Source organism: Ammospiza nelsoni, chromosome 7 (genome assembly GCF_027579445.1).
Source record: "Ammospiza nelsoni isolate bAmmNel1 chromosome 7, bAmmNel1.pri, whole genome shotgun sequence".
Classification (NCBI taxonomy): Eukaryota; Metazoa; Chordata; class Aves; order Passeriformes; family Passerellidae; genus Ammospiza; species Ammospiza nelsoni.
This window is the reverse complement of record NC_080639.1, coordinates 5172074-5197385: the sequence shown is the minus strand read 5'-3', so window position 1 is coordinate 5197385 and position 25312 is coordinate 5172074. Positions and strand designations below refer to the sequence as shown.

General features: G+C 41.6%; 1 protein-coding gene across 2 annotated transcripts in view; it reads left to right on the top strand.

Moving 5' to 3' along the window:
- SPAG16 (sperm associated antigen 16) overlaps positions 1-25312 on the top strand; it is a 375678-nt gene that overhangs the window by 221251 nt on the left and 129115 nt on the right. For both annotated transcript variants that reach the window (XM_059476201.1, XM_059476200.1), the window contains exon 13: positions 200-326. In XM_059476201.1, coding sequence (XP_059332184.1) covers positions 200-326 — 127 coding nt within the window. The remainder of the gene's footprint in view (positions 1-199; positions 327-25312) is intronic.

Below are 25312 nucleotides of genomic sequence, written 5' to 3'. Positions count from 1 at the left end.
AGCCTTCCTTACTGGGAAACAAACACCAGTGGGTTGGGGTTTGTAGCTGTCTCTGTGGTGCAGTGTTTGGGTGAGGAATCATTGTCCGTGCTCATTTTTCCAGAGATGCACAAAATGTATTCTTCATTCACCTAAAGCTGTCTGTTGATGATATTACCATGAGGGGAGGGTGCTGCATTCCTGTTTTCTTCTCTTGCAGTGAGAGGTGCAGGTACACCCTGCGTGGCCACAAGGACTCAGTCAACAGCATCGAGTTCCTGCCCTTCTCCAGCACCGTTGTCACCAGCTCTGCTGACAAGACCTTGTCTCTCTGGGATGTCAGAAAGGTAGGCAGGCTTTGCCTTGGTCTTCCCTGAATTCAGGATGTCATGATGTGTGTGACATGAGAAAAATAATACCCAGTGTGAAATCAAAATAGAAAGTGAGGGCAATGTGCCAGTAAAATATTCACTAATACACTTGTTATCTTCTGACCAAAAATGTCCCCATGTAACACTTCCTCTAGAAGGAATCTGCCTCTCCTCCTCCAGAACTCTGCTGATTCCTTATGGAACATACACTGTTTTCTCCATATTATATCACTGCAGGTGGTGAGAGAAACTCTGCATGTCCTCCTTTGTTCTTCTCTATCTTCTTTCTTTGGAAAGGGTGGTAAAAATGGGTTGAATACACTAGAGAGTGTATTTGTCCCTGCTGCTTTGCAAACCAAATATGCAAATCCTGTTCAAGTAGAGCATGAGAACAAGGCAAAAGAAATTTTTTTCCTCTTTCATCAGAAAAATCTAATAATTATTGCTGTTTCTGTGGTATGGAGTAACTTTTGAAGTTCTCAAATTAATTCTTCAGTCGATGTTACAGCCACTCAGTGTAAAGGTACAAGATTCCAGCCTCAAATGCAGAAGGTTATATTCATGGAAGGGATTTGAGAGGAAGCAGGCAGAGCTGTTGCTGTGGATTAAATGGTGTTGTCATCAGAGCTATACAAACACAGGGTAGGAAAAACTACCGTGGAAATGACACTGGAATACTTGAGATGCTCATTAGGCAATTTCTATTTATGGATTATAGAAACAGACTGAATAGAAGGTCATTTAATAATAATAATAATAATAATAATCCTGGTCAGAAAGCACAATGAGTTAAAATGAAACTAGTCAGGACTCATTATTCCTAAATGCATTGGTTTGTAGGAATATTTGATATCCAAATATGAATAATTCAAAAAGAGGAAAAAATTACTGCAATACAAACAAAAGTGAAATGCTTAATGGAAAAATAGATTTCTGCTTTGTTTTGTTTTCAATAAATCCTGCAAGGAACTTTATCTTGCAAATATCTCAGTAATCTCCTGCTTGTAGCAAATTAACAGAGTCATCAAGGAGTTTTCCTTTGACAAACATAAGGAAAAAGGCTCTCTATTTGCTCACCAATATTGTTTTTCAGCTTCGGGTAATTTAGCTAAGATAGGAAAGACTTTTGTGAAAAGAAAATGCTGTATATGGCATTTTGTGGTGTATTTATGCTGTTTAATTTTTTTCATGTCCAGTGGGAAATCTTGCAAGTTTAGGATAAACGCTCACAGTGAAACCTCACTTGAGGTGGTAAAATCCCTGTCAAGATGCCACCTCCCTCTAAATGCTGAATGACATTAAATGTTCCCTCCAGAAAGAAGATGAATTATTTTGTCCCATTAATTGGGAATAGAGTATTTTCTCATCTCTGTGAGCTCAATTAGCAGTAAGGAGTACATTTAAGATACTTTTAATGAAACATGAAAACCACGCTCGGGTTTGTTTGCTCATAAATCAGATTCCTATTGCTAATCACATCTTGCTCTCCCATCATTAAGTGCAGTCAGCTCTTTATTATTAAAGATAATGGATACAGAGAGCTGTAAGTCAGAGCAGTGTAAGTTGAATGGACAATGAGCTCTGGATTTGGGGCAGGGTGGAACATAAATCTTTGTAATTACTAAGATACTAAAGCCTGCAGACTTTGGAAATGCAGGGTGTTACTTTTCCTCTTTTTTTTTCTTTTTCTGGATAACAAAGTAAGATCCATCCAGTGGTTTAAAAAAATCTTCATCACATTGACTCTAATTTTAAACCTAAGGGCTATGTTGCCTATAGGAAAGTGAGAACAGAGGAAGATGAATTGCACTTGTGGCTCTTTCCAGACACTGAGGGAGAATTACAGCTTTGGTGTTGGATTTGGGCAGCAACCACGCTTGTGCTGTGCCAGACAGGCAGTAGATCAGATGTGGAGACCCAGGCTGCAGCTCTCTGGTGGGAATTTCTTGCCAGAGAAGCTGATGGCTCTGATGCCAAGATAAGCTGCAGAATTTATTCCTCTTGGTGCCAGTTTCATAGAAAGACAAGCGTGGTCTGGCTTTTCACCAGAACAATTCCTCGCTGACACATCAGGGAAGGCATCTCCACTCATGAATTGCTAAGTGTGTCCAGTGATGAATGGGAGAGGTGCAGAAGAGCCCCTGACCTCCCCTGAGTCCAAGGTCCCCTGCCTGGGTTAATTCCTGCCACTCCTCTGCATCTCCCACAGCCTCAGGAGCCATTTCGTGGGACCACTCACATTTGTCCCAACACCATTTGAGCCTTTTCTCAGACAGATGAGATACCAAATATTTATACACTTAAATAATTAAATAGAAGGGAAGAAAAAACATACTCATTTTTCATTCTACATGTTTGAAACTTATTGATTTAGTAACTATCTCATGTGCTTTCTGATTTTTGAAATGTCAGGTTTTATAACTGGATATTTCAATTTTGAAAACATTGTGGAGAGACTGTCATTTAAAAGGCAGCTTTCAGTAGTAATGCCCTGAGGAATGTGTCCAATGAGGATTTGGGAAGAATTCTGTGTGTCCTTAGCAGGACAGAGGCCCATTTACATCAGTGACACTGTTCTTGGGAACAAAGTTCAGCACACACAGAGCTCTGTAAAAAGTCACACTCATACAATGCTCTATTTCTATTCCATTTTATGAAATAACAAGCATTTGAGATATTGTTTGATAATTCGTGTCCATTTTGGTCTCTACTGCTCACTGGTACTCAAGTTTAATATTTTAGTTACCCAGGATATATTCCTTTATGCGGTGCAGCTCAGTGGTTTATCTGCATTCTGTTTGCAGAAAATTGCTGCATAACACAAATAAAAGGATCCCATTCCTACCCCACTATCAAGCTAATACCTCTGATACTCAGGGAGGAAGACATCAAGGATGTCAACTTTTTTCTATTTGTGTCAAAGATGACTAAGGCAGCACAGTGACCAGATGCCAGTTCTGGCTCTGCACATCAAATTGTGTCCTTGTCAGTAATTTGTGGGCTGAACAGCAGAACCAAAAGTTAGAAGTTGCAAGGTAGTGTGGTCCTTGATGAATAATGCAGGCACCAATCTCATAGGAAAAAGAAAAAAAAACAAAAACAGAATGAAATTGCCCAAAAATCATGCCTGAACAGCAGCAAGAATTTCCCAATAAAAACGCAGCTCAGGCTATTCTCCTCCTCAGAGGCTCCTGCAGTTTCCCCTCCTGGGAATGCAGGCAGAACCTCCTTTGGGCTCCTGCAGGGATATCTGTGCATGGCTGTGGAGAAATTGGATCTCTGAGCCCCTGGGAATAGTTCCTGAGTTGGTGCACCACACTTCATCCAGCAGGGCAGGCTGGGGCTCTGGGGCTGCACCACACCCACAGGAGTTCATTGGGAAGGAATAGTCAGGGCAAAGAGCAAGAGGCTGCTGGGGGCTTCTCTAGGGTAATACTCTAAAATAAAAGAACTTCTTAGGCACAGCCCTTTTTAGAGCAGTAGTTAATAAATTGCAGCTTCTGTGCTCCAGTGTCTGCTTATCATGGTGTGCTAATGGCTCTTGAGCATTGGCTGAGTTTGATTGAGTTCCCACATAATTAGCTCTGTGGGAAAAAGCAGGGAAACCCAAATGAATGTCCCACCTGGGAGGGCAAGCAGCAGCACTCAGCAACCCCAGCAGCACGTTCTGAGGAGTGTCACAGTCCAGGTCCTGTTCTGTTCATCCCTGGCTTTGCATTTTGCCCCACAGAGATCTCAAAATCTGTGTAGAATGAACCCCAAGAATCTGGGAGTGGTCATTTGCATTTTTTCCTTGGTAAAAGGGCTCTGGGTGAAGGCACGTGGGTCATTTGAGGACAGTGGCCATTTCTAAGGGCTTTTCACTCTGTGTCCTACCAGAGAATAAATAAATCCATGCACAGGGCAGTTTCTGAGCTGTTGGCTGAGGTTTCCAGCTGTGCTGCAGCATTTTAATGGTGAGCACTTGGCTGCCTGTGTGTTTCATGTGGATGTAGAATAATTACAGGATGCTGATCTAAGCTGCAGCCTTGCAATCTTCTCCTTCCCAATACTGCCCATCCTCTCCCATCCTGGGATGTCTTTGGCCTGGGACATCCTTGCTGGGGTTCCTGTGGCAGCTCAAAGCTGGTTAACTTTTGGTTAAACTGGGAAATTGTTCCAAACTTCTAATTTCCTTAGATAACCTTTTAAATTTATTTTATTCTAATTAAATGATCTTTTAGACCACTTACTTTCCAGTGTTTATTTATCACTATTTAGCAATTTCCAAATTAGTAATTCCCCTACATATCCTATTTTAGTTTTTTCTCTTCCAGTGCAATATAAATTAGTTTGTAGATGTTTTGCTTTTCCATATGGATTTTGTCAGAACATTTTTGTCAGTAGACTTAAAACATATAGGAACACCCAGATCTTTTCAGGGATTGTGCCCATCTGTGGTGGGGGGTTCTTTGGCTGTGTCCCTTTGAAATGGTCATTCACAAGGCAACCTCAGGAAAAATGAATTTAAGGATCAAGTGTACAAGAGAAGCATTAAGCAGGCAAAAGGGAGTGATTTTGAAAAGCAATCTGGTTGTCTTTATAATTTTTAGCCTATTTCAGTTGATTTATCCCCAAGTAAACACCTTAGACACAAAATTATCAGTCAGAATCTCCTCAGAGTATTGGATTTGTCAGTTTTATTTGAACCCTTTTGAACTCCCGAGGAATGAATTCATGAGCTGAGTGGATAGACAGGATGGGTCATTTAAAAAACCTTTGACAGGCAGTTTAAGGTCCAAATCAATCCTCTTCAAAAGTAGGTCAAAGATTGAAGTTGTCAGTGTTGGAGACAAAGAGCTCTTCCATGCAAACTCCAAATCTCCCAGTGCAATTGAATTATGCTGCTGTAAATAAGGGATGTGCAAGGATAAGTCCAGTTCCCGGCATGAAGTGTAAAAAATTCTGTGTTCTTCATTCTGTGCATTTGTAAATAATGGGTTCATATTTTAAAACTCCCTGTCTTCACATGAAAAGGAATTTGAGTCACAGTGAAATATGAAATCAAGAACAAATAGTTATGAATACGGATTATGTTTGCTCCCAGAAGTAGTATCACAAAAGACAAAAGTAAAACTTGAAAAGGTTTATGTTAAATCTGTTTGGGATGCTTTCCTAGAGACTTAGTGCCAGTTTTTTAAAAACCAGAAGTATGGCTGAGGAAAAAAAATCAAAATTTCTTTCCAATAATGAAAAACAATTGGGGAAAAAAAGTTTGATTTGGTCAATGTAGTTTTTAAAATGCTTCATTTTGACTTTATCTCAAAACAGCTTCATTGAAAAAGGCAGATTGCAATAAAATATTTCCAATAATGAACATATAAGTGCAATTCTGATCAGTTGACCCAGATGTAAGCAAGAAAATATCCAATATTCTGGATTTGCTGTGAGGTTTTTTTTTCTTTTTGGGAGGCAGGAAAACCACTTCAAACTGTGTGTGGCTGCTGTCCCCAGGATCACCCTCACACTGGAACTATGTCTTTCTTACCTCTTCCTTCCTTCCTTACCTTTTCTTCCACATCATACCATTTAATCAACAGTTTAACAAACTGTATAATCAGCTCATCCCATAGGCTTTTTCCCTGTTAGACTATGTTTAAACCAGGCTAAACCTTTTAGAATCAATCAGGTTTTTCTGCAGAGCTCAACAGCTGGACTTGATGATCTTAAAGGTCTTTTCCAAGCAAAGTGATTCCATGATTCTAAAGCTCCAGGTGAATTAGTGGCCCTTAAAAGGTTATAATTGTTTTATTAAGCTTTTCCTTTTCACTGATATGCCCAGTTCTGTCCAGTGGATGTCTGAGTCCTGTTGCCAGTGGGAATTCAGGCCATTAATGAGTTGCCTTCCTCTGCCTTTTTGCCAAAACACAGAAAAGCTGCATATTTAATTTCAAAGGGAAGTCTTTGAGGGGACAAGACAGTTCTGTGTGTTAAAGCTTAAATCTCCAGGTTGGCTTGCAATTCATGTGAAATGTATAAATGGCAGTGAGGTTAGATTAAAGTAACACTTTCCATCATGACATTCACAGTCATTTAAGCTGCTGCTGGAGAATCACAGGATCTGCTGAGCTGGAAGGGACCCACAAGGAGCATCCAGTCCAGCTCCTGGCCCTGCACAGCACCATCCCCAGCAATCCCCCCTGTCCCTGAAGCATTATCCAAATGCTCCTTGAGCTCTGGCAGCCCTGAGGCTGTGACCATTCTGTGGTGAGCCAGTTCCAAGAGCCCCAGGATCCTCTGCAGCCAGATGCTTTCCTTCCTGTGCAGTCATGGTTTCCCCAGGAGCTCTGCAGGAGTTTCCTCCAAAGTCTGCACCCTCCAGAGCTTCTTGCAGTGCAGCCCAGCCTGGCTCTGACTTAGTGTCAAAGACTTGCGGTCTTGGAGCTCCTTCTCACATGCCTGCCTTTCCCAGGATGTGAGCAGCCCTGTGATCCATCCCTAGCAAGGTATAGCAGTGCCTGTCCTGCAATCCCTGTTTGCTGCCCCAATCCCAAAGCTCCCAGCACATGGATTGCCTCCATTGCTGCAGCCTGCAGGGCTCAGGGCATTCTAGCAAAGCTTCTGCTGTGGCTCAAGGCTCCCTCTCGTTCCTGTGCTGCTTTCCTCTGCCCAGGATGGGTGGTGGGTGATGGTGGATGGTGGGTGATGGGTTGTAGTGGTGTTCACAGGGGTCTCAGGACGAGAGAAGAGACGAGAATCTTGACGGCATGTTTCAGAAGGCTGATTTATTATTTTATGATATATATTATATTAAAGCTATACTAAAAGAAAAGAAGAAAGGATTTCATCAGAAGGCTGGCTAAGAATAGAAAAGAATGATAGCAAAGGCTTGTGACTGACCAGACAGTCTGAGCCAGCTGATTGTGATTGGCCATTAATTAAAAACAACCACATGAGACCAATCACAGATCCACCTGTTGCATTCCACAGCAGCAGATAATCATTGTTTACATTTTGTTCCTGAGGCCTCTCAGCTTCTCAGGAGAAAAATCCCAGCAAAAGGATTTTTCATAATATATGTCTGTGACAATGGGTGATGGGTGGTGGTTGATGGCTGGTGGGAGCTGCTGCTGGGCAAGGCAGTGTGCAATGATGGAGCCCTGTGATCCACAGCTCTGCCATCACAAAGGGACACCTCAGGCCCTGCAATTCCCACTGCACTGGCAGCTCCCTGCACTGCTGGGTTACAAACATGCAAGGGCAGGCAGAGAGAGGCGCTGGAGGGAAAGGGGGCGTTAATTCACCACCCATTGAGGCAGATTTCATCTGTTGCTGCTTATCTTTGAATATTAGTAGTAATTAGAGAGCTATAAATAGATAAATGTAACATATTGGAAGTCTGGCCATGGGTTCCAGTAAGCAGTGTGTGGCTCCTGGCAAGGGGTCTGGGGAGCATGGGGTGGGTGAAATGAGAATGAGGGAAATGGAGTGAGGGAAGCAGGTTGTGCTCCTGCCTGGGCAGAGAGAAGATTGACCTGAATGTGAACTTCTTACCAGCTGCCTGTGTCCATCCATAATGTGTGGGCAGGATATATTACGGTAAGAATGAGTTTGATTTCCATGTGGCCAATGTCACTTTGAAACAAAATGGGAGTAAAGTTCTTTCAAAGGCTTTGGGAAAGGCCTGGCTGCAGAATAACATTTGCATTGACTTCTTGGTCCTAAAACTCTAATTAAATTATTGATTATGAAGCTGGCTGCTTTCTTAATAGTTCCTAATGTAACAATTAAACCAAAGTAAGTAATTAAAAATGAAAAGATTGGTCCACAAGTACAATCTTCAAAAGGTCATTTTCAACTTAATTGCTTTTTTGAAACAGGCAGGAATAAAACAAATGAGTCATTAGCAAAAAAGCAATTTGGTGTGTGCATGTGTGTAATAATGTGTCTACCAGATGACCACTGACCACACAATACCTAAATTAATTTAAAATAATGGCTAAATTTACTTAGTTGATGTTATATTAACACATCTCTTCCAGACCAGGCCTCTGGTGTGTGAAGTGCAGTAGGAGATAGGGAACTGTAGCATGTTTCTGCTCTGGACAGCTGAGAGCCCCAGGCAGAAGCCAGAAACTTCAGCCAAAGAGCACAGAATTTCGCTGGAACTATTATGTTATTGTTTAATGTCATAAACAATGCTTTGTACTACACGGAGCATTTATTTTTTTAATTATTATTTTTTTATAGGTGTGAGAAGTAAGGGTTTATAGATGCCAGTCAGATTGGTCCATGGATTTTTACAGGTGGGAAAGGTGGCAGGGAGGGGAGCATAAAGATGTTTCCAGAAAAAATTCCAGAAGACCACTTAACACTGTTGGATAGTGATTGCTGTGCTTGCTGCAGATGGATTCTGCTTCAATGGACTTGCTCCAAACCAAATCTTCTTCTGGATGAGGCAGTGGTGGAGGGGGAGAGGGAGGGAATTCCTGTGCAGCTCAGGTGGTGAGAGAACTAGATAAATCTGTTAGTCAGTGAAGGTGAATGCTATGGTGACTGTGGCTACACATTCTCAAAAAGATCTATTAAAACCCAAACAAACTCCAAACCTCACAAATCATTTTCTTTTCTTCTAACAATAACATGAAGTAATACATTTTCAATTATTAGGTTTTCAGCTTGGTAAAAAACTGGATCAAAATATTGGTGATGACTTGATGTGTTTATGTAGATTACTCCCTTTTAAGTGCTAGTGGATACATTTATTCCCATTCTGGCTCCCCACAGCCTCAGGGAATGGCTGCTTTGGACTTCAAGTCCTTTTCATAGGAGCAACCAGATATTGCCTGGGAAATGGCTTAAACTGAGAAGCAGTGACTTCAGCTATGTTGTGTTCAGACAAATGGAATTTCAGACCTTGTAAGGTATTTGCATAAAAATATTTTCTTGTTGCTTCAAGAAAGCTTAAGTGGTCAGTTTGATCCTGTGCAGAATAGCTGAGGGCCCTGGTTTTGCAGGAAAAGCTGTAGGCTGTCAACTTGGTTTTGGGTAGAGCACTCCATGGAGCACTGATGGATGGTGAAGGTGTGCATTGGGAATTCACACTTCAAATGTTGCCCAAAGGATGGAATTGTGGTGGTGCGCATTTAATGTATGGGAGCTGCCAGGCACTCGGGGGTGTGAAACAGTTCTGTGCTCTGACACCCTGAAGGCAGCAGACAGGGAGGTGCTGTTCACATGCTGTAGTCCAAGGCCAAAATGCAGCCCTCTGCCTACAGCTGAATTCCTCTGCCACATTTAGAAGCATGATTAGCAGTGAGGATGTTTTGTGCTAAGAGGCAGTGGGGTTGGTCTGTTGCAATAGATGTGGAACTTAGGAGGTGGTTCTTGGCTTCTTCACAGCCCCAGCGATTTGCATGTGAGTGGTAGGCACATCACTTCACCATATCCCTTCACCTCTCTTCCATCTCCCCTTGCACCCTTGGGCTGCAGGGTTGGGCACTGTGGCCACATTTCACATAGAAAAGCAAGGCACAACTTCCCAAGGATTTTCTGGGGTTTGCATTCTCTGAACCTCAGAGAAAGAAAAAACAATTCTTATCTCATTTGCTGTGCCTGTGTTTTGGAGCAAGTGGAATGCATTGTGGAAGGCTGTTTACCTGAATGCAATTGGGGATTGGATTCTGGTGTGAGTGTTTTGATTCACTGGCCAATTGAATCCATGTGTGTGTGTCGGGACTGCCAGCTGACAGCCACGAGATTCTGGGCAGCTGAGTTGGGTTGAGTGCTTGTGCAGTTTCAGTTTAGATGTTGTGTAATATAAATAAAGATATTAATTAGCCTTCTGATATCATGGAGTCAGATGCATCATTCCTCCCAGACATCAGGGTTGCCCTGCAGTTTACAATAAGGCATGAGAAAAGCACATCAAAAAGTGAGAGTCTTGCCCTGTCAGTGTGCTGTACTGTTGTCATCCTATTGTAGGGGTTCCATACTCTTGTTTCCTTATGTCAAAAGTTTCACATCTTCTTGGTGTTTCTTATGGGCAGTTCTCAGACCACTGACTCTTTCTTCTTCACAAAGTAACCGACTCCAGTTCCCTTCTCACCCAGCCACCCCACTCTTTTATAGCATCTTCTTCTCACTGGTTGCAGCTGTGGCCTGGTAAAGTCAGGCCTGCTCCTAATCTTTGATAATTGGCCCAGCTGCAACTCCTTAGGGGTAAGATTATTTTCTACACTATCTTATATTCTATCCCACTACCCTGTACTAACGACCTACAGATCCCAGAATATGCTGAGCTGGAAGGGACCTCCAAGAAGCATCGAGGTGTTTCAACTGATATTCTAAAATACAACATATTCAGTTCTCTCTTGCAGGGATCTTTTTCTCCACTTGTGTTTTTAGGTTGTTCTGTAGAAAGGATTGATTTGATGCAGATGAGAGACAGAGCTGATTGCTAAAATGGTGGAGGTGGGATGAAGACTATGACAGAAGCTCCTGAGAAGGAGCTTCAGGTGTTGAACAGTGTCAGTGTGGGTTGGGAGACATTGGCATGGGCTGCTGGGGGAGAAGACCCAACAAGGAGCATTTGTGTGTACAGTTGTATTTAAAAGTGCTCCAGGAGATAATCTTGGTGGGATTTCACATCTGCCATAGAAATGGGAGCACGTGTCCATTTGGTGCCTTGCAGATGAGGTGGTGTCATGGCACTGGAATTGTGAGATTGTCAGAACCACAAGTGACTCTGTGGAGAATTGTCCTTTCTGGTAACCTGAGCACCCTGAGTGTCCCTCATTCAGCAGCAGAGAATCCACTGCTAATTGCATGTGAAATTAATGTGAGGCAGTGGAAAGACATCTGTCTCCATCACTGGGCCCATCTGGAATTTCCCATCAAGGAGACAGTGTTCCAGTCAGAGGTGTGACTTGCTGTGTCATTGCAGTTGACAGCCAGGTTTTCTTGCACTGTGACATTTGCCAGGCTCTTCAGCTGATGACAGGCTTGTCCTCTGAGTGCCCTGGGATTGCTCACAGAATTTCCTCTGCCTGTTTTCTCCTCCTCTGTATACTGGCATCTCCTTTATTTTCTTGGAATAATTAGACATACCTCAAAGGCACACATTTATCAAGGCAGTCAGCATGCAATTGCTCATCCCTGCCATAAATCCCAGTGTCCCACACCATCCCATGACAAATCCAACTGTGAGTGCATTAATCCCCTCATAAATGTTATGTTTGGATGTTTTGTGTCCTGCTTTCCTGGCAGGCTGAGGTCTGGGAGCTTCTTTCCAGGAGAGCAGTCCCAAAGCCCCTCTTGATTGCGAGGTGATTTCAGACCTGGAGCAGAAAAACCATCTTCAGCAGCAGCACCATTGTCTCTCAAGTTCAGATTTCTGGCAGTGGTTCTCTGTGGCACCGCTGAAATTAATTGTTTCAGGACTCAAAGTGTCCTGGCACCAACACAGGAGGAATGAGGCACTGCCAAAAAGGTACCACCAATTGATCCCCTGGGAACTGGCAGTTCCCACTCTGCTCAGTGTGGTTGTCAGGACAGAATGGATTTACCAGTAAAGACTGGGTTTACAGTTTATTTAGCTTCTCATTTTCTCTAAAAATAAATATGTGATTATGGCTTTCCTGTTTTCCCTCTTCTGTGGCTCAAGCCCAGCTTCTGTGCCTCCAAGGGGGTTTCAGGCCAGTGTTTTGCAAATGATAGTATTTTACATGCCAGTCCCTTACTCAGCTGATTGTTTCTTTCCCCTCAGAAAATGTTTTATAGAGAAGCAATAATCTTTCAGAAATGAGACATCACACTCAGATTGGAGGCACTGGGACAAAGCTGGTAGGCAAGAAGCAGAATTCAGCAATTCAAACCTTTGTCTGTGATCTCCCTGTGCTGGTGACAATAGTCCAGCATCAATGGGCCAATTCTGCACTGTGAACAAACACAGGAAAGGAGCTTACTCAGTGCTGGAAATTGATACAACTGTGCCAAGGCCTACTTTTGATTTAAATCTTACCTGGTTTGTATGACATTCATGCAAAAGCAACAAAGAGTTGCTTGAGCAAAAAGTTATGGAAGTGGAATGGTCAGGACCTGTGCCAAGGCTGTCCCACTCCCCAGCTCCATCCAGTGGTGCCATGCAACTGGTTTTGTTGAGATGGAAAGCTGAGTTTGAAACTCACTGCATTAGGAAATGCAGGTAGAATTTATTTGACCCAGTTAAAGTGCAAATAAGTGTCAGTTGTATTTTTATGGTGTAATTGGAGTTTATAAAAAGGTTCATAGGAAATGGGATTGGCAATGCGAGATGCTGCGAGGGGGAAAAAGTTAAGCAGTTTTATTCTGGGAGAAAATGTGTAACATATTTGAATAATTTTGGTTTAGGGGCTAATTTTTTGGTGAAATTGGGTCCCTCTATAACCTTTCTTTTCCTAATGTAGAAAATTGAGTTTGCAAGAACTGCTATGAACTTGCAGAATATTCTTTTTTTTTTCTTTATTTAAATCCAAAAAGTTTGGAGGACAATGCACATATTGCTTTTAATTTAGACCCTGGTGTTTCCAGTGGAGTATGACTTGCTGTAAAGGAGAGTTAGACAGCTGCCACACACCTGTAAAAGTGTGTGTTTATGAGGATGGGGCTGCACACCTTTTCTGGATCCATTTTTCTACCCCAGAAACACTTATGAGTAGTCAAGAGCAAATTTTTGTATTAAATCTAAAACAATGAAGACATTACTTGGCACCGATGACAACTGAGAAGGCAGTAAATTGTGTGTACTGGTGTAATGTTCAAAATTGGGCTGGGTTTGTGGTGACAGCCCCCATCTGCTGTCTGACTTACCACTTTTGAGAGTTTGGTTATTAAACAAATTAATGGAGCAATTTACATTTCTTACTCACTCAGCATTAGCAAGTGGATTGCATTCCCTAATTAGCATGTAAGGAAATGGATAATAAAGCTTTTGCCAAAAAATATGCATTGCCAGTTCTCACACCTTACTCCAAATTTTCTCATTTTTTAACCTGCCAAAATGAAATAAATGTCTGCTGGGGGTATGAAAAAAGTAATTCTTTCTTCTTTAACTTCCTCTTAATCAACTTTTAATGTATGCTGTTACTCGAGGATCATTCCTTAATACTAAATGTGTCTGAAACAGAAAAGACAGATTTAAATGATTTAGATAAACATCTGCTGAACACCGGGGCATAAAATTACAGATTCAGAAAAGCAGTGGCTTTCTGCCAGCATTCACAGCCAAAAAAAAGCCACCAAAAATTGTTTTCCATTTCTGTAAATCTTCTTCCCTTGTGCCTTGTGTATATGAGCTTAGAGGAATTTATCAATTCATTAGGTACAGGTAACATGGATTGCAAATGGGGCTTTTATCTATCTATCTATCTATCTATCTAGCTATCTATCTATCTATCTATATCTGTCTATATCTATATATATATACATATATATATATATGCACATATATATATATATGTACATATATATATATATGCACAAATATATATATATAAAATACAAACTTCCTCAGTAACACCAAATTGCTCTATAAGCATTACCAAAGTAGCAGAGATTTTGATAGAGGACATCTTATCTTTCTGGTATAAAAGTCAATGCTTGGACTTGTTCTGGAGCAGCACTCTTTTCCTTAATTTAAGACTAGGAAAGAGTTCCATAGTTTCTGCCTACCTGACTAAATAAAGTTAATCCATACTGGTGTTAAATAACTCTGTTTAGATAAATTGGTTCTGTCTTTAGCAATTTAGAACAATCTTCATAAGTAATGTGCAGTAAGAGGGTATTAAAATAATTGCCTGCTATTTATTTTCAGCAATATTCAACTTCAGAAATGGCATAATAAAAAGAAATATTTCGTGGCAATCTCAAGATTTCCAATAGTTGAATCAATACAGTAAACACAGTATAGTTTTCCAGATAATTACAGAGGCTAAGGATATGTTAGAGACCTAAACACAAAATCACTCTTAGCCTGGTTAGAATATTATCTGATGAAAGAGAATTTAATCATAAGAACTGATTGATCCAATTATTTCTGTGGAAACATCTTTATTTTGCAGGCTTCTCTCACGTGCTGGGTAACATCCCAGTGGGAATTTTCTCCATCCCCAGGGGGAGCAGGGAGAGCTCAGTGCAGATTCCTGAGGTGGGCAGAGCTCAGAGCTCGGGGTGTGCAGTGCCTGGCAAAGGAGCTGCTCTGCTGCCAAGGGCCTGGGCAGCCCAGGGATGTCTGATGGAGCTGCTTCTGTCAACAGTTTCATCCTGGAATAGATGGAGAAATAGCACTTGGATCCCATATCTTGTATCAGGATGTGTGGAATGGGTCACAGCTCCCGTACTCCCCGTGAGCTGTGTCCTGCTGTCTGCAGAATGGGATCATTGGGATTAGCAGGAAAAGTCAAGAGGTTGAAAACTTTCTGTGTATCAATTCATGGAGGAAACCTCTGTTCTGCAGAACCAGACTGTAGTGTGTACATAATTTTGGATATTCCCCTTTGACATTTTTGATCTATTTTTCAGTTTCTAACAATATACTTAAACCTGAACTTAGTAATATTTTAGAACAGGAAGTTGCTTTGATTCAGTTAGCCTAAACTTTATAAAAGGTGTTTTTCAGCACTGCTGATATTATTTTACCAAATTCATGTCAGCTGTGTTATTTAAACTGACCGGTTCCTTGACCAGGTCTATTGTTAGAAGAGGGCTATTTCCCACTTTGTCAATTCCTGCTGACTGCATTTCTGTTAATAACAGGATGCAAATTAGATGATGAGAGAAAGCATAAATGTGAGTACCATCAGGGCTGGCTGCTCAGCACTGTTCCCAGCTCTGATTTCTTCTGGCTGCACCCATGGTGGCCCTTCAACAATCCTGCCCTTATGAGACGTGTCCCATAAATGAGGAATGTCCCATTCCATGCCTGAAATTTTTCCTTATTGCATGGATCCTACTGTGCCAAACCCCACAAAATGCCATGACCAAAAGCAGGCAGAATGATCTAAGTGATGACTTCAGGACAATATAAATCAGGTAGACCTTGCTCCATCCTCTGTCAGTGTTACTGTCTCATTTTTGAGGATGGAATAAGGGGAAGATGACAGTGTAGAGTAGATAGACCATGTTATACTTCCCTCCCAGATAACTGTGCATGGTGTAGGTTAAGAGAGAGAAAGATGACAGAAAGATAAAATCAAGGATAAATGAAAAATAAGTAGTAAGAGAGATCGATGTGAAAGCAGAGTAAGCAGTGGTGTCAAGAGAAAAACAGGATATAAAAGAGCTTAAGGAAAGGAAACAGCTAACAGAAAATCAGGATATATTATATATTTTTGGTATCTGTTTTCTGCTCAGAAGCTTCTACCAGATAAAAAGGCTCTCTAGTAGTGATTGATTTGTAATCTCTGGTGTCATTGCCCTCATTTACCCCAAAGCCTTCTGGAGGCTGGCTGTTGAAAAGTATGAATTGCAGCAAAGAAATGGTTCCTGGCAAAAAGAGGGATTGGTAATCAACTCCCTTCCTGCCAGCCAGGGCTGCTCCCTCCCATCCCCTTTGCTGCAAAAAGTCACTGGCTATGTGTCCAGGGAGGACACAAGGGTACCAGGATGGCAAATCAATCACTGCCATGGCTGCTGAGCTCACCAGGAGCACTGAGGACAGACAGCATGCCTTGACTTTGGTAATTTGGTTGTTTTTCAGGATGAGCCAAAGATTGAGTGGCTTTTCAGGAGTCAGTGTCCCCCTGGGCTGGTGCTCCCTGGGGGATGATGTCCAGCTGGAGGGTGTGTTGGTAGCAGGAGATGCACTCAGGCTGCCTAGGGCACATCTTGGGGCAGGCTCCTGTGCCACTGCAGAGCTCCCAAAGTTTTCTCTCTTTCTCATGTGCCCAAGCACTGGGCAGACAGCATTGTGAGGAGAAAATGGAGTGTCTGCCTAGGAGCAGGAAGAGCAGAGGCTGCTGTTCTCCAGGGAGGACGGGACTGGAGGCGGTTTCGCAGCATTTGTATCCTCAGGGAGCAGAGTGAGGTTGTGGGAGGGGGAGAGCACAGCCCCAGACTGAAATCCCAAAGGAGAACAGCTTTGGAACAACCTTCAGCAAAAGAGGGAGCACATTGCCAGGTGTGAGCTCCTCCCTCCTCTTCTGGGGCCATGGAACCAGGCTAGGGCCTTCAGCAAGAGCATTGGGTAGGCGGGCTGGTTTTGTACCCCATTGTGATGCTCCAAGGTGGTGTTCAGCAGGTGTCCATGGAACCTGGCCATGAGGTAGAGTGGGAGGCTGGGGATGAACCCATCCCACTGCTGCTTACCTTGGCAAAGGTCCTCTCAGCCCTCCTGCTGGGGATATAGAAGGAATAAATAAAAACACAAAAGAGGAATTGCTAAAACTGTCCCTTGATAACCAAATGGTTGATCATAAATTGGAGTGTCTATGCAAATGAAGTAAATAATTAAAAACTCCAAGAACAGCACTGACTAGGTGGTTGATGGCTGGCAATTATAAACGCTGAATTTTTAATATGCATACATCTAAGGAGCCAGTAAAAATTAGCTCCTAGACTAATGGACTTGCCTTTCTTCCAAGGCAGAATTTTAATGAGAGCATTATTTATAGCAGAGACCAAGAAGGAGCATTTTCTTGCTCAGTCTCATTTCTTCTTTGCTGGCACTTTATTCATTAACCTCTGAACTTCTCTAGAGAAGAATAATGCCCTACACAGGGGAGGGCAAAGATCACCCTGACCCCCTGAAATTAGTCACGGGTCAGGTATTGTTAAGAGAGCTACGTCTGCTAACAAATAATATTCATAAAACCCTGTTGGTGATATGTCCTCATTTCCTGCTGGTTTCTGGGTCATTTATCTGCAGTTCAGTTCACTGGAGAGAAAATGAACAGAATGTGGTGTCTTGTAGTGGAAAGCTTCTTGTGCCATCTTGTCTTGTTCGTGAGATTTTAGAATTTTATTTGAAAGTTTGCAGAACTGGAATGCAAGTTAAAATGCATGTGCATTTGAAAGGGCTTTGTGTGATTTCCTTTTGAGCTTTTTTTTTGTTGTTGTTGAAATACTTTTGTTATGTTAAATTTTTTCTAATTTAAGAAAAAATGCTTGTCTGTCTTTGAGTAATCAGTAAAGCTCTGGCTTAAATTGAAAAGTACAAAACCAATAAAACTAATGAAAGAGCTTTACTTCTTAGATCAAGAGATGTCTGAGTATGCTGACCCTAGTGATGAGGGAGACAGGAAAGGAGAATGAGCAAAAAGGAAAATAGTATGTTGGGGGGTACTAATCAAACCCAAATGAAAGCATTTTATCAAAGAAGGCACCTCTCATTTTAAAATTATATATAATTTTTTGCCTTTGCCTTCTGAAAAGACAAAGCTTAGCTTGTACTTCATTCTTTGCTAATCAAAATCATGTGTTGAAAATGTTCATGTGCAAAATTCTTTTAACAATGTTCTTGAACGTTGGTGTTCAGATGGCTGAGCCCAGAGAAGATCTCTGCATGAGAAGTACCTCTGAATTTGGAGGATGCCTGAACATTGCTATGGAGCAGAGTTGTTGATATGCATGTCTTATGCAGATCATTTTTCTTCTGAATTAATTTTTAAAACCCTGTGGGTTTTGACAGTAATATCTGCTTCGAGATATGTCTGTGTATCTTAGGGAGTTGTCAGATCCATGTCTGACTCAGGAATCTTGCTGAGACAGGAGGGGGTTTGGGAATGTTGGTAACTTTCCATCACCTTTAGCAGGATACAAAGTGAATGGGCATCTGACTCATATAATGGGACCATAGAAGATGTCAAAATGCATTTTGTGTATTTGTGATATGAATAACAAGTTTAAACTGGAGAACATGAAATAATGGTGGGGACAGCAGAGTCACTGTTCAGTGCAGGTTTTGTATGTAACTGAAACAGCCCTTTGCATGGTGGGAAGTTGCAACTGGAACAGAAAAGAAGGTCTCTTTTCCAGTGTTATTTGAGTAGCCTGAAGGTGACCAGGAAAATGAGAATTCCCAGCCATGAATTCTCCCATCAGTTCCTGTGTGTTTGAAGTCACAAGCTGACTCTTAGGGAAACTTCCCCTGGGCAAAACCAGCCAAGGCAGTGCTGAAGGAAGGTCTGGATGAACTGTACTTGGGAAGTGCTCCTCTGGTTTTCCCTGCCCTAGTCCTGGTGGAATAGTTCCAAGGTTCAAGTGTTTTTTTCCCATGTCTGAGCATGGAACTTCTCCACTAAGTCTACTTGCATTTGATTTCCAGTCTCTCTTCCCTGCCTTTTGGATTTGCAGGTATGTTGCTTTGCTGTGAGGGTCCCCAGGATGAGGTGAGAGATGAGAATTGACTCTCTAAGTTCTCAGAAGGCTGATTTATTATTTTACTATATTATATTCTATTATATTAAAAGAAAATTATATACTAAAACTATACTAAAAAAAGAGAAAAAAGACATCAGAAGGTTAGACAAGAATGATAATAAAAACCTGTGACAGACTCAGAGAGTCCACCACAGCTGGCTGTGATTGGTCATGAATTAAAAACAATTCACATGCTGGGTAAACAGTTCTCCAAATCACATTCCAGAAGAGCAACACAGAGAGAAGCTGAAGCTTCCCAGGAAAAGAAATCCTGGCAAAGAGATTTTTCATAAAATATCACAGTGACACAGGTATTTCCTGAAAGTGTACTTGTTTCACTCATTATACACAGTTCCACTGCAATTCCAGCTCTGAAAATCCTGGCCATTTTCTCTAATGAAGGATAAGTAAGAGAGTGTCAACATCTTTCATCACAGCTACTGGAGAACTTTAGAAGACTGAACTTTGCAGGCTCTCCCTCACATGATTCAGTTCAAACTCCTGTACTTTCCTCAGGTTCAGGTATTCACCAGAAGCACCCACAGCTCCCAAAGCTGTTATCAGTCCCTGTGGGAGCCCTGTGCCCCTTCACAGGTCCCCAAGAACATATGGGGACTGCAGGAAATTGGTACCTGCCTGTGCTGAGCCCCATCTCCAGCCTTGGCTCTTCACTGCCTGCAGTTCACACGGGCCAGGGGCTCCTCCTACCCAAGGGTTTGTCCCCCAGCCCAAATCTGTGCTCTAGCCTGGCCCAGCTTCAGTGTGAACTTGCTGTGTGGGCAATTACATGGCCAGGTTTTATTGGATTTGCCCTGTTCTCCAAGGCTGTCTGCAGAGAAGACCTTTCAAAAAGAAGTTGGGAGATCCTGACAGATCTCTACCCAGATGAATCCAAATGTGGTTCCTGTAGGGAGCCCTTTCATCCACCAGCCTGTCCAGATGCCAGTGAAAGCCACTCTGCTCCCATTTGAACTGGGGGCTTTTCAAGTTGTCTCTTGTGTTTCTTTTCTCCTCTGATTGTTACATTTTTTATTCATTCTGTCTTAAGAGACTCCTGGCCTTTTGTAACTGCATGTCCTTTTATTCCTTCCATGAGGATTTGTTTTCCTTAGAAATACCAAATGTATTATAGAAAGTAAAAGTAGAAAGCTCTTGTTTTGCCCTCAGCCAGCTGAGGGCTTGGCAGCTACAGGCTCCAAATTGGTGGGAATGTGAGAAAAGAAAACTTAATGGCGAAGAAAAACAAAGAAGTGACTTTATATATTGTGAAACGTTGCCAACAGGAACATTTCATATTTCCCTCACTGTCAGTGTAAGCATCAACAACAAATCAGTAGTGATCAGCAGGCAGTGCTTCCCTTCCTTCATTTTAATCTGTGCAGCTCATCGTGGCATCAGGAGAGCAGCAGTGCCAGGAAAAGGGAATGATTTCTACCAGGATTGTATTGCAGCTGCCCCACCCTCTTTCCCAAAACAAATTCCTGGAGGTTTGAGGCTTTAATTTTACTTCTAGAATCAGAACACAGACATTTGTTTTTTCCCCAGCTGCTCCTCCCATCACAATGCTGAAGGCTGCATTGTTCTCTTGGTTGCTTCACACTTTCATTTCCAGGGGCTTTGCCATAGTGCTGTGGTTTCTCAGCATGGGAAGGTTACCATTCCCAGGCCAGAGGAAATAGGAAGAGAAAAAAGTCCAAATATCAGCTTCTGAATGACAAAAGTCTGTGTTAGAAACCCACCTGTTTAATCACTGCAAGGAACAAGGGCAGATATTCATGAAAAGAAGCTCCCAGAGGGGTTGGAGTAGGAAATACATTAATTAAAGCACTCTGCAAAATAGTGGGTGAAAAAATGCATAACATTTCCACTCCATTTTATGCTAGACTGAGCACTTTTTTGACCTTCAAACAGTGGATGGAAATGTGGTGTTGAAAGCATTCATACACATGGAGAGTGCACCTCGATCTGTGCTCTGCAGGTCTTTGTAGGGAGGGAAAAGCAGGAGAAATATGATGCTGTTACCCTATTTGCAGCTGTAGTTGTTTAGAGCTCAGGCAGACTAACATTAACAAATGATGATAATTAGGCTTGATTTGCATATTAAAATTGTCTTAATTAAACACTGATTCAGTAAACGTTTAAAGGCCGTAATCGATCTTTTGCAGGCGCTCTTGGTTATTTATATGATCTAATAAAGGCTGGAGGCTTTGTTAATGAGCCCTCCATTTCCTAACTTGTATGTGTCAATGAGATTATTTCACTGACAATTACAGAGCCGGCTGCTGCTAATAACTCACCAAGCCCAAGGCTGCAATTCTTTTGTCTGAGGCTCCTTTAGTGGGACCCTGCTGTTTACAACTCCTTGCTGCTCAGACAAGGGCCCATGCCACAGCGCTTCCTTTCCTGGGGAAAAATCCCAGGGCAGAGATTTCACAAGGAGATTTTGTGACTGTAAAATCAAGCTGGTGGTGCCCTGTGAGCTGTTTGAATAATGGATCTAATATTTATACAGCACTGAGCTCAGTCATAATACATTTGGTCCCAGATCTAATCCTGGCAACTCTGACAGGCTGAACTGTGTGAGAAACTTTTTTTAATTTAAGAGGTAATGCAATCATGCTGTAATTTTACTAGAGGCCTCTGAAAAGGCTGCTAGGAGTTTTGTTTCTCTTCAGTGTCGCTGCAATATTTTGCCAGGATGTGAATGTCTTGGAAAAATGGTGCTAAAACAGGTGAAGAGCTGTTGCTCCCAGCTGCTAAATGTTGTTATCACCCCTGACAAAAACATTCTAGGAAAATCCCATGCTGCTTTGGAATTATGTTGTTCAGTGCTTTTTTATTATTTGACAGCTTCTTGCACAGGAAGGATTTATGTATTTATGTACATATGTATGACTTTTTAATGACATCTGGTTTGTTGTGGGGTAAAGATTTTTTAGTTTACCTCTCTACTCTTGCTTCTTTGAAGGTGACATAAATAGCAGCATGCTCTGATCCCAAAAGTTCAGTCACCAGTTCTGATGGATTGAAAACTATATTTCTTCCTATGTCTTTTCATCATTAAGTTTATTGGGGAACATTAATAAACTTAACAAAGCTAAGCCACTAGAGTATAATTTTAATTATTAAAATAATTATGCTGTGGAGTGATCAATAAACTCTTAAAAGCAGGTAGGAATTTCAAAATTGGTGTTTTGCCTAATTCCATTTGTATCAGATTTTTATTTGCAGTAGCAGTGCTATGACAAAAAATAAAGCTTAAATATCCAGCAGGCTTAGAAAAACAGAGCTACTCCCATCACTACCCAGACCTTCTTGTAATACTTTCTTTTTTCTCTAGAAAATTTGACTGCTGAAAATGTTGGTGTGAATTTGATTTCAAATGCTTATAGAATTCAGAATTTGAAATTTGAGGTTAGGAATAGTTTTGATGGGCTTTTACAAACATTTTTTTTCCTTTCACTTAGAATCTGTGGATGATGTAAGCAGGATCTGCTATAGACAATCTGTGGACAGTGTGTTTGTAAGAGCAAACTGCAATGTTTTCTCCTCTTCTAGAGCTGTTTTTTTCATTTTAATTTTGATATCTAAAGACTTTTTTTTAACTACACAGTCACTTTTTTTCTTATTTTGATTTTTTCTTGCAGGGACTTCTTTTTCAATTAATAACTTCTTCAGTGTTTGTAGCAAAATAATCTGGATTATTCTCTGATCCTGGTCACTCAGGTCAGCAATGCTGTTATTCCCAAAGCAGCAGCAGTAGTTGGGAAAGCAGATCATGGTGAGCAAGAGGTGTGCTTTCCCCTTCCATTCAGGTCCTGGATTCTTTGCCAAGCCCTCTTTGGGAAGTCACTTCCCTTCCTCTTGGTTAATGGAGAAATAGGGATCAAAGAAGAGTTTACCTTTGCAAAACTGTTCAGCTGTGCTGGTTGGTGGAGGAGAACTGCAGCCATATTCTGTGAGGTTTGCCCTTTGTTGTTGTGCTTTTATTGGTATTTTTTGCTGTGCATCTGCCATTTGAAACCTGACTGAGATGCATTCGATGCATGGTGACTGCCAGAACAAAATTCACACTGTGAATGCAGCAGGCTTACAAATTTCTTTATTCCAATAGAAGTAAACCCTCTCCCCGTGGCTGTCAGACAAATAAGAACTTTGATCTTACTGGCTTACTCTTGATTTATGCAGACTCTTTGAAGGGAAGAAATTCTTTAGCTTTTTTTTTCCCTTTCTTTTTTTTTAAATGTTTGGGCCACCTCCCTTGTCTTACTTAATAAACATGGTTGTGCATCTACCTGCTTTTATCTCTGTACTGACTTTTGTGGTTAAAGCCACTTAGCTTTTCCTTTCTCCTGCTACAAAAAAATCATTGTTCTGATAGGAATTCACAGAAGGCAACAATTTGGCATTTTGGCCAAAATTTAGCTTCAGTTTTTAAAAGCACTAAAGCCCTTCAGACTCATATGCAACTTCTCATAGTCATGTAAGGAGAAAATTATTTCCCACATGTAGTGCTCTCACTTTTTCTTACATATAATTAAATTATATATTCATTGTTTTATTCTGCCTTCATATAATTTAATTTTCAAGGCCAACAGAAATGATTTTGTATTTTTTCTATGCTTGCACTGCACTTGTAACTTTTCCAGTTCTATTCCACCAGAAGCTTCTGCTCATTTATAATTCATCTTTTTGATTTTTTTACATTAAAGTAATAGAGCTCATGGTGTTTAATTTCAGGCAGCCCTAGCGGGTTCCTGTCATTCAGGCATTGCCCTCCTGGAAATGGCTGCACTGTTTTGCAAAGCAATGGAATGCCAAGTTAATTGAAAGTGCTGCAAAGTTTCTGGGTTAATCTGCAACTCATGTTACCACAGCAGAATTTCCCTGGCATCCTTACCCCTGCACTGCTGATCCTTCCCTCCCTGGAACTGTGAAACTCCAAGTCACGCTGGGCAGGAGGAATGCATTTCTGGAATTTGGCTTTCCTGCTGCTGGCAGGGTGATTTCTGTTCAGCTGCTTTATGGATCCTTAGGAAGATGCAGCAGCTTCTGCTAATGAACCCAGCCCCAGCCAGGGCAGTAATACAGCTCTGCTCTCACTGAAAGGATTCCAATACTTGGAGGGATTCCTTTATGCTGTTTATTTTCTGCAGAGGAATGATGGGTCCAGCAAAGGCATTTCTGTGTGCCCTCCCTGCCTGTCCTGTCGGGGCCCTGCAGGTGGGACTGTGCTCCTGTGTGATCTCTTCAGCTGGAGGTGACATTTCTCTCTCTTCACAGAAGCAGGGACAAGAAAGGATCTGCTTCCCATCAAACCTTTGTTCCTCCTTATGCAGCTGGAAGTTTGATATCTCTTACAGGAGTTGAGTGTGCAGAGAATCCCACACGGTCATGTCTGTTTAAATATTGCCTGTGGTTACAGTTTTCTGCAGACTGCAGTACAAAAATCCAAGTGTCAGTAGAAGACAAAAAGATAATTCACTTTCATCTTGAGAACAAAGCTAAACAGAGGAGCTTTTTTCAACTTTTTTAATTCATGAAACATTTATCTTTGAGTCAGGTTGTATTATGCTGGCAAGAATATAATCTGTCAGCATTTCTACTATAAACTTCTGGTTTTAAGGTTTTTTAGGAGAGCCTTAGAGGTTCACTTTGAACAGATTTAGCATACAAGGTCTTGGCCTAGAAACATACTTCTCATCCCAATTATGAAAGATTAATATGTCTGCATCATCAGTGTAAAAGGTATATTAATACTACATTCAGGTGAAAGTTCAGACCTACACAAATGAGGTAATTCAGGGGTATTCCAGAGCAAGGTTAATTAAGTTTTTTGATTTATTTAATAGCAGGTGTTACTAACTGTGAAGTGAAAGGAAGGCTGCTCTGTGATGAAGAGCATGATGTTGGGCTTAGCTGGCAGGCAGAGCTCTCTTTCTAGTTTCTATTACCTACCAGATTTAGAAAAATGCTGCTTCTCAAGTTTTTAATGTTTCACTGTAGGAAAGTTGTTATAGAAGTTCATACATTTTAAAGAGATTCAGAATTGTTTTCCATTTCTTTAGGAAGATGAAGTGAATAACTTTTTTTTTTTTAAAAAAAAAAGCCTCCATCAGCTGATGCACTTCATTTTTGGTTCACAAAACGTTTTTGGTTTTGATTCTCTGTGAATCCTCATGTAACAGAGCACACAAATAGTGGCAAGTTAATTTTACTCCCAAAGAAGGGATTACAAAACATCAGAGTAATGCCCTGGCCTTACCCCTGCTCTAACATCCAGAAACCTTCTTGTGTGATTCTTTTTCACCCAGGGTCTATTCCAAGTGATGAGAACAGAAGCAAACTTTGCACTGAAGGTTCTGTGCTCCTGTTCATGCAGTAAATTCTGTGGTGACAGATGGCAGAACTGTTCTCCAGATTTGCTCAGTGCTCATTGCTCAGGCACTACACTGATGTGCCTGTGAGGCCTCTGGTGTAACTGGGAGATGGATGGAGTTCTGCCTGCTGGGAGTGGGACAGGATGGGACAGATGGACAGTGGTCTGGCTGCCAGCAGGACTGGCCTGGGGGGACACACACAGAGGC